This window comes from Polypterus senegalus, chromosome 3 (assembly GCF_016835505.1).
Source record: "Polypterus senegalus isolate Bchr_013 chromosome 3, ASM1683550v1, whole genome shotgun sequence".
Classification (NCBI taxonomy): Eukaryota; Metazoa; Chordata; class Cladistia; order Polypteriformes; family Polypteridae; genus Polypterus; species Polypterus senegalus.
Window position 1 is genome coordinate 89709026 of NC_053156.1, and position 13959 is coordinate 89722984.

At 36.6% G+C, this 13959-nt stretch overlaps 1 protein-coding gene across 1 annotated transcript; it reads right to left on the bottom strand.

Annotated features, from left to right (window-relative positions):
* Positions 1 to 33: 33 nt before the first annotated feature.
* tstd3 (thiosulfate sulfurtransferase like domain containing 3) lies at positions 34 to 13143 on the bottom strand. Its single transcript, XM_039747591.1, has 4 exons — positions 12829 to 13143; positions 12324 to 12506; positions 3738 to 3897; positions 34 to 379 (listed from the first exon to the last, which is right to left on the bottom strand). Exons 1-4 carry the CDS (start codon positions 12947 to 12949, stop codon positions 313 to 315), a joined length of 531 nt encoding a protein of 176 aa, XP_039603525.1. The 5' UTR covers positions 12950 to 13143; the 3' UTR covers positions 34 to 312.
* Between the last annotated feature and the right edge of the window lie 816 nt (positions 13144 to 13959).

The window sequence follows — 13959 nt, forward strand, 5'->3', positions numbered from 1 at the left end:
TATAAGAAGGTTATATAGTATGCCATCCCAAGATGAAATTTACACAAAAACATTTTATTAACAGCAATAGATCAGATAAAAAAATAAATAGTTATTAGAAGAACACAAACTTTTCTGCAAGACTTAAACAAATTAACCATTTTACACTTTAGTATACATAGTCAAATATTATAAATGCATTCAGTGTTTGGCCAATGCAAATGTTATTAAATACAACAAAAAATTACATTTGTTCAACTTTTGGTAGTTTAAGATAAACCATTTAATTGGTTTTGATCGGATTTCAACAAAAATTTGTTTCCCATTGTAGCATTAATTTTTTTTCCCAGATGTTTCAATCTTTACCCATTCTTCCCATCCTCCAGGGTAATGCTGAACTCTAAGAAAGAAAACAAAAACGTTAGGTAAAGAAGCACTGAAAGGCTTAAAAAGACATATAAAACACCTTTATTGAAAATTAAAATTACACCAGAAAAACAACTTAAAAGTTAAAGAATGCAGATGTAAGGTGAACACATGAAGTTGAAGATCATAAATGTGTACAACTTTTTTTTTTTTTTTTTACATTGGAACACTAGAGGAGTGTGGTTAGCTGATATGACACAGTGTAAGTATGGTATGGCAAAACACGTTTAAAGACAACGAAAAGTAAGGCTTAATAAGGTCTGCTCCTTGTTAATCTAGTAATAATGGATTGTGAAAATATACAAAAAAAGGAATATAAATCAGTAACATTTTGTAACTTTAATAAAAAAGAAAAATGTGTTGTCAGAAGCACAATGCTGTGGGGGGTGGTTTGGAGTCCTTTTAGCTCTTCTACGTGGTGGTGTGCTGGGGAGGCACCATAAAGAAGAGGGACACCTCACGCCTGGACAAACTGTTGAGGAAGGCAGGCTCTATTGTAGGCACAGAGCTGGACAGTTTGACATCCGTGGCAGAGTGACGGGTGCTGAGCAAGCTCCTGTCAATAATGGAAAATCCACTGAACAGGATCATCTGCAGGCAGAGGAGCAGATTCAGCAAAAGATTGCTGTCACTGTCCTGCTGCACTGACAGACTGAGGAGATCGTTCCTTCCCACACTATGCAACTCTTCAATTCCACCAGGGGGTTAAACGTTAACATGCTGCAAAGTTATTGTCTGTTATACTTGCATTTTTATCACTCTTTAATATATTTTTTTTATCAACAGTATGCTGCTGCTTAAGTATGTAAATTTCCCCTTGGGATTAATAAAGTTATCTATCTATCTTGACATATCACCTCTGTGATCCTTACAGAGGAATTTAAATGAACAGACTGAGTAACTGGCAACTAACTCTGAGGTGCTGAAAAACCCTGAATTATTGACAAACCTTCATTGGTTACTATAATAAAGAGTATTAGTAACTAACTATATGCTATGAATATATAGAAATCACTGTTATTCCATTATACAAAATCTATTCTAATACCCTGGAGAAAGCTATGCATCACATCAACTCGTATTAAATGATCAAGTGATGTTAAAAGTCTGCAAGCTAAGTGACGGTTTTAAGGAAGATGTTTGCCGAGATGCTGACGACAAGCATAACTGAGCTCTCAGAAGCATCCAGTGTTAATGGCAAAAGTCAAAGCAGAAAAAAATAAACGTTTCTGTTTGGCTAAAAGATTTTGCAAGCCACATGGCAACGGGACTTTTAAATGTGAAAGTAAAAAAGTAGTTGACATCAGGCTGTACCAGGGAAATGATGCCATTTCAAGGTTTAGAAGCTGAATGACTAAAATGCCAATGCATCTTGTTTGTCGGGGAACAGGGGGTTATATTAAAGTGTGGCTCTTATCAGGCAATCAGATATTTAGATTTAAAAAAATAAAAGTGCCTATGAATGAAGTTACAACAGAATACAGTATTGAATGAACAGGAATTTTATGCAATTTTGACTCTTTCCTCAAGGATGAATCTAAAAACATGATCTTCATTATCAGAGTTAATAAGGCAAGCTTTGAAGACATGAGTTATGGATTAATGGCTCAAGTCTACAGTGAGAAGCACAAACAGTAGTCTGAAACTTTCACTCCCTCAGTATTCAATCAAAAGGTAAATCTGTTGCTTGCACATCATAATTATAGAAGCAGAAGCCAGAGAAATGAAGGGCTGCTAAAGAAAAACTTTATTAAAACAATCTTGTAATGACAGCAAAACATAAAGCTGAAAATACAGAAATGAAAAACACAAATGAAAGGTCTGAAAGGTAAGGCAGTAAAGAACAAGGTAATGATTAGAGATAAAGGGTAATATGGTATGAAAGAGGTGGGATTATTAACCAAACACCTAATATTGTCTTTAAAAAACCAGCGCAGATCCTTAGCCTCAGAGCCACCACTCTGCCCCAAGATGGCTCCAACCAAAATGTACAGATGTGTACAGTATATGTCTTCCAATAACATTCATATAAAAAGGGCATCAGTTCCAAAACAACAGCAGGCAAATACATGGTCACTATAGGTATTTTTGTCACTATCTGCAGTTGCCTCATGTTTTCATTGTCTTCTTAATAAATGTCATGTTGACAAAAAGCCAAAGACATATCTGTGGCCAGTTCATTTTATGCCTGGCCAAAGGTGGAGATTTCTGATGTAGAGTCACTTTCAAGCAGCAGGTTAAGTAATGGGATAACAAAAATGTCCAGTTTGCTACATATAAATGCAATGCATTTGAAGTTTGGATAGAATCAGAATATGTACAGTAGTTGGCAATAGGCAGTCAGCCATGAGCCACCAACACTACTGAAGATTGCAAGCAAATATCACCCTTATGTCTACTGCATACTATCAATTGTAGCATTTTTTCAGCACCTACTCAATTATTGCTCACTGACAAGTAGCTTGTCTAAACATCAGTAAAAAACAAAACAAAAAAAAAAAAGCAAACTATTGTCTATGAAAATCTTCTGGTTGGAAGAAAAAAAAAAAAAAAAAGATTGGCAGCACACACCAATGTTCCTTTTCTTGTTTTTACACACTTCTACAAATAAACAAAAAATGTAATCAACTTTAACTACATTGATATGTTATGAGAGGTGGCACGGTGACGCAGTGGTAGCGCTGCTGCCTCGCAGTTAGGAGACGTGGAGTTTGCATGTTCTCCCCGTGTCTGCGTGGGTTTCCTCCGGGTACTCCAGTTTCCAACCACAGTCCAAAGACATGCAGGTTAGGCGGAGTGGCGATTCGAACTTGTCCCTAATGTGTGCTTGGTGTGTGAGTGTGGGTGTGTGTGTCCTGCAGTGAGTTGGCGCCCTGACTGGGGTTGGTTCCTGCCTTGCACCAGGTGTTGGCTGGGATTGGCTCCAGCAGACCCCCCCCGTGACCCTGTGTTCGGATTCAACGGGTTGGAAAATGGATGGATGGATATGTTATGAGCAAGTACTGATAAATGTCAAAATATTTATGGTCAAAAGAAGCTGTTCTCAACTATAAAACTAGTTCATTTTACACTGAATTTCAAACTTCAAAAAATACTGTATCATGTTGCATCTAAAGTTACAATTCTAAGAACAAAGTGATGAATGGTTTGCTTATTCAACCACTAAGTATTAAACTTTACTTACTTGAGAACAGTGCTAGAATTGTGCTGTAAACAACAGATATGCAACACTGCATTGATTAAATAGAATGAAAAGCCATTTTAAGTAATACATATAAGAACCCTTTTTAATAGAATGTTCAGGTCATTTCAGACTGAAAATATTTTCTCACTTTGTATATCCTAAAGAGGTAGCGGTTTCAAGAGCTTTTTGGCTTCGGACTCCAGCCAGACAAGAAAAAATTATATGGTCCGACTTCGATGGCATTTTTTCACCATACTTCTGTTTGAAGTCTTCTGGGTCCAGTTTCAAAGCTTCTTCTATTTGACCCACTTGAACACAGTGAAAAGTAAACAGACACATAAACAAAGCAATAATTCAAAAAAATTTGACAGTGACACTACACTGTGGCATGCGCACTGAAAGAAAGAACTATTTAACAATGCTTACAGATTATTCAGCTTACATGTAACTATTGTTCTCAACTTAACGAAACAGTCCATCCAAAAGTATGTATTTTTTAAATATATTACCCCATATAGTTTGTAGTAATGGTTGAGAAAAAATTGTAATATCATGTTTTCATGCAGAATAAGAGAAAAATGTTTATAATATGATAGAACCCAATGGTTATAACTAATGCTGTACAACAGCAAGCGATCAGAAAAATGTCCATGGAAAAAGAATCCTATTACTCTTGTTGCATTATCTACATGCTGTCCAGTCATATGCACATTATGTACAAAATGCAAGCTTTGCTCACTAAAAAAAATAAAAGTTATTTCTGGAAAAAGCAGCATACATGGTTAACAGGAAAGAAACATTCCCATAATTCAGTGCAATATTTTGTACATGTTTTTGGGCAAAAATGTAACACTAAACGGGCAAGCTGAAGACAGTGCTTTTGATTAATGAATAAGGGGGGAAGCAGATCTTCAATTCTAAAGCACAATACAATGGGAATGCCTTTCCTGTTTATGTAATACACTGATGTTTTTATACCAAATATTAATATTTTAGCAAAAAAAAAAAAAAGGCTTGCATTTTGCACATTTTGAGCATACAGTTCTACTGTATAATGGACATGTGGATTATGCAACACAAGTAATGTGCATATTTTTTTTTTTTTTTCCATGGACATTTTTCTCATCATTTCCATTTCTACAGCATTGTTAATCACTGGGTTGTATCATATCAGAAACTCTTGTTCTGCATGAAAACATGGAATTAAAAATTTTTCTCAGCCTTGAATCCAAACTATATGATGGTATGTAATATGCAAAAATATTTTTTTTGTGGAGTATACCTTTTAAAAGCATACATCAACTTCCATAAGTAAAATCCATTACGTGTTTTCCCTACTGTACAGACAGTGATTAACACTGACCAAAAACAATGTTCTGGAAACAAACCCTAACCCACAAATGCATTTCCATAACATCTCCTTGAATTTGAAATTCCACTAATGACATAACTAATATTGCATTTTATTTTGATAGAACTCAGCAATAATTAGAAATAAACTATGATGCATATTACAATGTTGTTAACATTTATTATACAATATTTTTGTCCGTGTCTGCACATTGCTCAAAAGCGATATAGTTATTGCTTATGTGGAAAACACAGCCATGATTGTAATGGGGCTTGTTTACAAAATGTTATCTAAAAGCATTTTCACAACATTTCATAATTCTTTTTCAAGAAAGGGGGGAAATGGTGGTGTTTACCCCATTACAAATGGGATTAAAACAGGAACCAATGTTTGATGAAGTGGTACTCTAGCACACATTTTTTATATAAACTGTGCTTTCCTGAGTAAATTTGCAAACAAACAAACAAACATTATCACACTAGCTGTTTTGGTCTGCAGTTAAGCCAAAGTGGTCTGGATTGCTTTGTTCTTGCACAGCTTCAGCTTCCTTTCATTTTCCACTTTTCTTATATCAATAGAGAATATAAGGTAACGATGATGGTAGACTAAGTACTAAAGAAGACTTCACCATAATGCAAAGACTGGTTTTGCAAACAGATTTGTACCCTGAGCCTGTGTTGCTATGATGATAACTGTATACACACACCTTAAAGATAAGTGGCCTGTCACATGAAATCTGCAATAGTGATTTTTATTTATTGTCACCCTATTACAATATAGTTTATAATTTATTTTATCAATCTATTTCATACAGCATGTTTAAACCAATTTGTTATCACGTATCTCCGAGAAGAAATTTGAATAGATCCCAAGTTAGACTGGAAACACTATTAACTTTCAGCCACCCAAGAACGCCTGACTTGCCTGCCATGTAGTGTTTTATTATCTTAAAAGTTATTTTGAGTGACTATTGGATACATTTTCTCATCTGAAACATGTAAGACAATTTTAAGTCTTGCTTGCTTTGCCAACAACAAAATTACCTGATCCTAGTACATATAACAGGAAAATAAAATGTATGTAGCTCTATCAACAGCATGCACCACATAAAGAGATTTCACAAAGCAACTAAGATTACAGTACAGTATTAAATTTATGCATAACTGATACAATTAACATTACGAAAAGCAAATCAAAAGAAAAAATGAAACATGGACAGATACCAGCTGATCATAAGAAATATATCTGAGAAAGCATCAATGCACCTGCTTCAACCTGTCACCAGCTCACTGCTCCTGGAAACTCCCTGCCCAGCCCTTATTTTCTATTATTGTTTTAAAAGCATACAGTGGAAATAAAATGTCTACACACCCCTGCCAAAATTACAGAATTTGTGTAATAAAAAAAATGAAACCAGGGCAAATCCTGTCAGAACTTATTCCATCTTTATTATAAAACTGCAATCTCTAAAAATAATGTGAAGAAGCGAAAAAAGTCATATAAAAACCTGTATTAGTGTGTACAATCCCTAAACTAATACTCGACTGAAGCACCTTTTGATTTTATTACAACACTCAGTCTTTTTGTGTAACAGTCTATTAGGTTTTTGCACGATTTTAGTTACAGTGGTGTGAAAAACTATTTGCCCCCTTCCTGATTTCTTATTCTTTTGCATGTTTGTCACACAAAATGTTTCTGATCATCAAACTCATTTAATCATTAGTCAAATATAACACAAGTAAACACAAAACGCAGTTTTTAAATGATGTTTTTTTATTATTTAGGGAGAAAAAAAATCCAAACCTACATGGCCCTGTGTGAAAGAGTAATTGCCCCCTGAACCTAATAACTGGTTGGGCCACCCTTAGCAGCAATAACTGCAATCAAGCGTTTGCGATAACTTGCAATGAGTCTTTTACAGCGCTCTGGAGGAATTTTGGCCCACTCATCTTTGCAGAATTGTTGTAAATCAGCTTTATTTGAGAGTTTTCTAGCATGAACCGCCATTTTAAGGTCATGCCATAGCATCTCAATTGGATTCAGGTCAGGACTTTGACTAGGCCACTCCAAAGTCTTCATTTTGTTTTTCTTCAGCCATTCAGAGGTGGATTTGCTGGTGTGTTTTGGGTCATTGTCCTGTTGCAGCACCCAAGATCGCTTCAGCTTGAGTTGACAAACAGATGGCCGGACATTCTCCTTCAGGATTTTTTGGTAGACAGTAGAATTCATGGTTCCATCTATCACAGCAAGCCTTCCATGTCCTGAAGCAGCAAAACAACCCCAGACCATCACACTACCACCACCATATTTTACTGTTGGTATGATGTTCTTTTCTGAAATGCTGTGTTCCTTATACGCCAGATGTAACGGGACATTTGCCTTCCAAAAAGTTCAACTTTTGTCTCATCAGTCCACAAGGTATTTTCCCAAAAGTCTTGGCAATCATTGAGATGTTTCTTAGCAAAATTGAGACAAGCCCTAATGTTCTTTTGCTTAACAGTGGTTTGCGTCTTGGAAATCTGCCATGCAGGCCGTTTTTGCCCAGTCTCTTTCTTATGGTGGAGTCGTGAACACTGACCTTAATTGAGGCAAGTGAGGCCTGCAGTTCTTTAGACGCTGTCCTGGGGTCTTTGTGACCTCTCGGATGAGTCGTCTCTGCGCTCTTGGGGTAATTTTGGTCGGCCGACCACTCCTGGGAAGGTTCACCACTGTTCCATGTTTTTGCCATTTGTGGATAATGGCTCTCACTGTGGTTCGCTGGAGTCCTAAAGCTTTAGAAATGGCTTTATAACCTTTACCAGACTGATAGATCTCAATTACTTCTGTTCTCATTTGTTCCTGAATTTCTTTGGATCTTGGCATGATGTCTAGCTTTTGAGGTGCTTTTGGTCTACTTCTCGGTGTCAGGCAGCTCCTATTTAAGTGATTTCTTGAGTGAAACAGGTGTGGCAGTAAGCAGGCCTGGGGGTGGCTACGGAAATTGAACTCGGGTGTGATACACCACAGTTAGGTTATTTTTTAACAAGGGGCAATTACTTTTTCCACACAGGGCCATGTAGGTTTGGATTTTTTCTCCCTAAATAATAAAACCATCATTTAAAAACTGCATTTTGTGTTTACTTGTGTTATATTTGACTAATGGTTAAATGTGTTTGATGATCAGAAACATTTTGTGTGACAAACATGCAAAAGAATAAGAAATCAGGAAGGGGGCAAATAGTTTTTCACACAACTGTATGTGACTTGCTCAGGGTCACAATGTAAGTTACAACAACATTATGGTTTAAACTCAATAGTCTTAGGCATCACTGCAGGCTGTACTGTCTCCACTGATTCTGTAAAGAAGACCTGATCAATCCAGGTATACTTCCAGCAATAAAGCTTAATACACAACTGTTATCAAGTTCAAAACTAATTAATTTATTACAGTCCAGCCTCCAAAAATGTGAAAAACATAGTGTAAGTAAACATATTGCATAGTATCAAACTTAAAATCCAAGAAAATCATGAATGAACTAACCCCTATTAATATATGTATGATGGACTCTTGTAAAAGGACTACTTTAATAAATGTCACCCTTGTCGTGGTTAAAATTCCTCTTGTTGCATTTTTGTGGCACATTTTTTGTTGAACTGAATAAACCAACAATCTTCCTCCCATAGTTCAAAAACATGCAGGTTAGGTGGATTGGTGATGCTAAACTGGCCACTGGCGTGTGTGTGTTTGTAGGAGGGTGCAAGTTTATCCTTGATGGGCTGGCACCCTTTCCTTTTTTGCCATGTGCTCCATGTTTGGAAGATGGATAGATGAATGAATACAGATGAAAAAGAGACTTTACTGATACTTGAGCAAAAAATAGTTCCCCTCCAAAGCAGTATTGGGAGAGCAATAAACAAATAATCCTGCAGATATTTATATAACCTTAAATAACATTTGAGTGAAAATTACACATTACACAAAAACATTAAATTACACCATTTGTGAAACGTAAACCATGTGTTACATAAGTATGACACTTTTTTGTCTGAGTATAATGAAAATAATGTATCTGTCTAAATCAATAAATCAAGACTTAAAGCAAATGTACATCCATCCATCCATCCATTTTCTAACCCGCTGAATCCGAATACAGGGTCACGGGGGTCTGCTGGAGCCAATCCCAGCCAACACAGGGCACAAGGCAGGAACCAATCCTGGGCAGGGTGCCAACCCACCGCAGAGCAAATGTACAACTGAAGCCAAATATAATAATGTGCAGAAAAAGGTTAATGTTTGCATTAATGAATTGCGTTTACAGATACTTCATCACTACTAAAGAAAGCCATAGTATCTGAATTTTGTAACAGAAAAAAAAACAATTTTTCAAATACTTACAAATTCAGTTACTGTATCATATAATATTCAATATTTTAACAGACCTGTGACGCTTGAAGTTAAATCTTTATATTGCAGCTTTTTTAAGAGGAGGGAGTCAAAAATGACTACCTATATACTATACATAAAGCTAAATGTCTCTAGCTGATGGACAAGAAACTTAGCTATTTGCAGACATTCTAAGGAAAAATAGTTTGTACTAATATGTCAAGATCATGGACCTCGGACCCAGGAAAATCAAGTCACATCAAAAAGTTAATTCAATCTTTAAAAGAAACTGTAGAAAACCGTGGCATTTGTTTTTCACAAAGTGTGATATTAGTGTTGGTCTGTAGCAGGTCCAGAAGAATGCAGATGGTAATATGTCCAACTGCAAGTCAGTGAAATTGTGGTTGAATCCAGTCTGTGCCCTTTTTAATATTATATTCTATGTTATATACAAAAATATATTAAGAATAATTATCCTCAATACTATTTATGTGATATAAGCAGGCAGTGTGGTGTTGTGATTAAGGTTTTGGACTTCAAACACTGAGGTAGTTGGTTCAGATCCTGCTACAAACCATGAGCAAGTCATATGACCTGTGTGCCACAACTGGAAAAACAAAAAAAAACTGTAACAACTGTATCTCAGATGTTGTAAATCGCCTTGGAAAAACGTGTCATCCAAATAAGTAAATAAATAATATTTAATAAAAAAAAAAATCAACAATTGTTTACTCCTTTACTCCATGCATCTAATACTGTTTACAAAGAACATAAGTTTTAAGAATTGACTTATTTCTAGTAATAGTTCTTTATAATCATTTACTGTTATTTTCTTCTCTACTACTGTATGTACAATTATGATATCTGTGTTATCCATTCCACAAGAAAGAAAAAATGGCATGCAGAATGCAAAACCTAATTACTATTCGTATAGCCTACTTTTTTCTGGTCTGAGATTTGGGAAACTGTTAAACAAAAATTATCAAGTGTCTTCACATAGGCATAAATCGATACAAACATAAGCAAAACCTGCCAACTCCACACAGACAGGACAATATTACCATTAACCTTAAACTGGGGACTCATAAAAATGAGCATTGGTGTTATTAACCTTAACGATTGCAACAAAAAACAGGAATTACTCTCTCTAACCAAAAAAAGGTTAATGATAGAAAAAACAAAACTGGCCCATCCTAGTGATATTTTTAATTCATGGTACCTGTAATTCCTTGGCCTGAAAAATTCAAAATACAGTAGATCATTTTGTATGTTCACAATCTAGATCTCAAAAAAGCCACCTCATATTAAATACTACCTGTATACTGTAACATCTACAAATTAACTGTTTAAATGTCTAACCTAAATTCATTAATTTACTGCATTATGTAAAACTGCCATTTTTCCGTGCTCCTGGTATCCATTTGTGTTTTCACCCATTCTTGCATTTTTGATTTCCATTGCATGCATTTTATATACTGCAAATATATGCTCTATAAAACACCTTGTAATAGTACATGTGCTGATAGCTCTAAATAAAGTAAAGAATGACAGGTATTATAAGCCAGTATTTTCATTAACCCTGGTTGTACAGATGTTGACTATTATTCCAACAAATTCTTTTAAATATGGGTCAACCTCAACTGTATGTTGCTATTAACTTTTTTTCCCTCTACAATAAGTAAAACGAAAACTGATGCTTTGATTCCAATAGGGCTGGGCAATATGTCAAATTTTCAATTTTATATTTAAGAAAACTAAATATTCAAAAGCTAATATTGTGATGTTCAGCACATGTGTTTTTCCATTACTTCCTCTGAAAGTTAAAATCTGCAAAGTTTTCACCACCCTTTTAAAGTGTGCCTATGTCAAATCCACCTACTGTATGTTGCCTGGCAGTAATAAACATGAAAAGAAAACGTAAGCGAGGATCAGAAAAAAACGTTAAGAACGGGTAAGGTTAGCTCTGTTGTTTGCATATGGTTCAGTTTTCCTAGAAAGGCAGTTCAAGCGGTACCACATCTAACGATAAAACACATTATCGCACATGAAGAGGCCACTCAGGCGGGTTGCAGCAGCTGCATTGTGAATACTCATATCCCTGGCAAAATTTCATACAATGTTCGCTATTCAGCTTCATTTCATTTTAAGTCTGTATATTTATTTAGCAGGTTAATTGAGTTTTATTGATTGTAAGAAAGTCTGCTCATAATGAATTTAAAGTTATGGCGTTGTGTTGTCTCATCCCATTTAGTGATCTATTTCGTCCTTGTGCAATTACCGTATTGCGTCACACACACACCCCTTTAAAAACAGCGGTTTGCAGCCTTGCAGTGTTTAATGAAATTCAGAAATGTTAAAAAATGGAAGAAGTCTCACCTCACTTTCTTACTGAGGCTGAAGAAGTGAGTGAGAATACCTTGTTTTTTTACTTTGGGAAATGGAAAAGGAGCACTGTTAAGATTCTTACATGGCAGAATGAAACAAGCAGCATGTCCTTGTTAAACACCAAATTTACGTAACCTCATGAATTAAGAAACAGAATGGAACAATATCAGTAAGGTATTCCGAGCACCAGGATATAAAAGTAACTATTATATGCTTACATTGTTCAATGAAAGGAAGAAATGAAAACAAAGTTAAAAAAAAAAAAAAAAACCAGTTTTGCACAGCACCTATAGGAGAGTACAGGGTGGCAAATTGATTTCTCACGAAGCATAACACTTTTTTTTTTTTTTTAGGAGTAAATGTCGGGGTGATTTATTCCGGACTGAACAGAAACCTGCGTTTTCCAGTTGAAATTCTAAGCCTTTAGGTGATCTTGCTGAAAATACTGAAACTTAATAACCCTTGGCTAAGCATGACTGTGCATTTATTCAGTCCTGAAAACACGACCGCTTTGGCTCAACTGTATACTAACTGCCAACATTAAGAAGAATTAACAGCCCACCAAACCTGTCACCCACTCTATCACAGCAAGCCTCATGTTATGCTCGTCAGATAAGAGAAGGCATTTCTCTTACGTGGCACATTTAAGGAGCCCGGAATTCGACCGTATTCTCGCAACTCCCAGGGTTCGCGGACGTCCACAACCGTACTGCCTCGTTCGGGCGAAGCCAGCGTCTGCTTCAGCTTCTCATATGTGACGGTAGTGTCGGGGCCGCTGGAGCAGCTGAGAGCCCGTAGCTGCTGCCTCTGGAAAAAAACTGTCAGGAAAAACACATGTGGTTAACTTGGATCAAATGTCTTGCAAGCCAACGTATGAGCCCCCCCCCCGGTATTTGCACATAGGCTAGTGGTCCGACGCCCATTAGCTTAATACACACTATTGCCGAAATGCGCTGTTCATAGAACGAAAAAAATATGATATGCAGCAAATTCTAGAATGATTGATGCACGTTCTGCCAAAGCAAGTGTTTGTAAAGTTAAATAACTAATAGACGACCCATTTTGTGAAGTTAAAAAAGAGCGAGGAACGATGACAACTCTCACTCAGCTATTCGATGTCGCTTATCTGCGGACACTCACGGGGCGGGCGTTGCAGCCAGAGGCTTCCACTCTGCCGTGTCCACCGAGGTCCGGTGACTGCACGCCTTGTCATCTTCCATAGCTGGGGAACCACAAGCCGCAGCGCCCCTCGCAACGCCATGTAATCCAGAACAAATATCTAACTGTACAGCGACTTCACTTTTCACTTAAGGAAATGTTAACGCCAGGCGTCGCAGCCAATTTCCTCCTGCGTGCAACAATGTCCAAAGGCTGCTTCCCGTCTCCGAAAAGGCGGGCGGCAACTGCTTCCTCGTGACGTGAATAAAGCGCCAAGTTCAGTGTGGGGCGCCGAGGTGCGCATGGGACAAAGTTCGCGCAAGTTAGTAAAACGCCGCGAGAAAGCAAGAAAAAAGCGCATACTCACACTGCTTGATCGGCGATCGTAGCGCTCACGCTGTCACCAAAGGGAATTGTTCTTCTTCCCGGTATTGTTCAATCAATCAATCAACATTTATTTATATCGCACATTTTCATACAAAAAATGTAGCTAAAAGTGCTTTACAAAATGAAGAATAGAAAAATAGAAGACACAATAAAAAATAAACATAAGTCAACATTAATTAACATAGTTGTAGTTTGTGTAAACACTAATGTACTTATTATATAATCGTGTCCTTGACTTGTAGGAGAGCTGTAGGCACTCCAGTTAGAGTTTGGCGTAAACGTTAATGACAGAATAGTTACTGGCAAGAAGAGGTTCAAAAATGAAGTCTAGTAATGGCTCAAAAAGGAAAAAAACGCGGCTTTTCCATATATGCAGGGTAAAAGGACCGTGGAGACAACCTAATTGCAATTTTTTTATATCACAAACGAGAACTGTTTTTTTTTGTTTGTTTGTTTTGTTATGCAACACGTATCTGTTAATTTGCCAATATGCTAGGTAAAAGAATGCCTGGTAGTGGTTAAGTTTTACTTTTTATGTATCTTTACATTTTTTTAGTGGTTCTGCACTAATTTATACAACACAAAATAAATGGTTGTTCTCAATATTAAATAATCATTTGTGTACTAAAACATCATGAGGTGGAATTATAGCAGTAAAGAAGGCAAGGCTACCTCCACTCATTCTCACCACATACTACAGGGGCAGCATCCAGAGCATCCAGCTGC

Coding starts and splice junctions, on each gene's coding strand:
- tstd3 (XM_039747591.1), bottom strand. CDS start 12,949: ATGGCGTTGCGAGGGGCGCTGCGGCTTGTGGTTCCCCAGCTATGGAAG. Junction 12,507..12,828: donor CTGGCTGCAACGCCCGCCCC/GTGAGTGTCCGC, acceptor TTTTCCTGACAG/TTTTTTTCCAGAGGCAGCAG. Junction 380..3,737: donor ACCTCTTTAGGATATACAAA/GTGAGAAAATAT, acceptor TTTCTTTCTTAG/AGTTCAGCATTACCCTGGAG.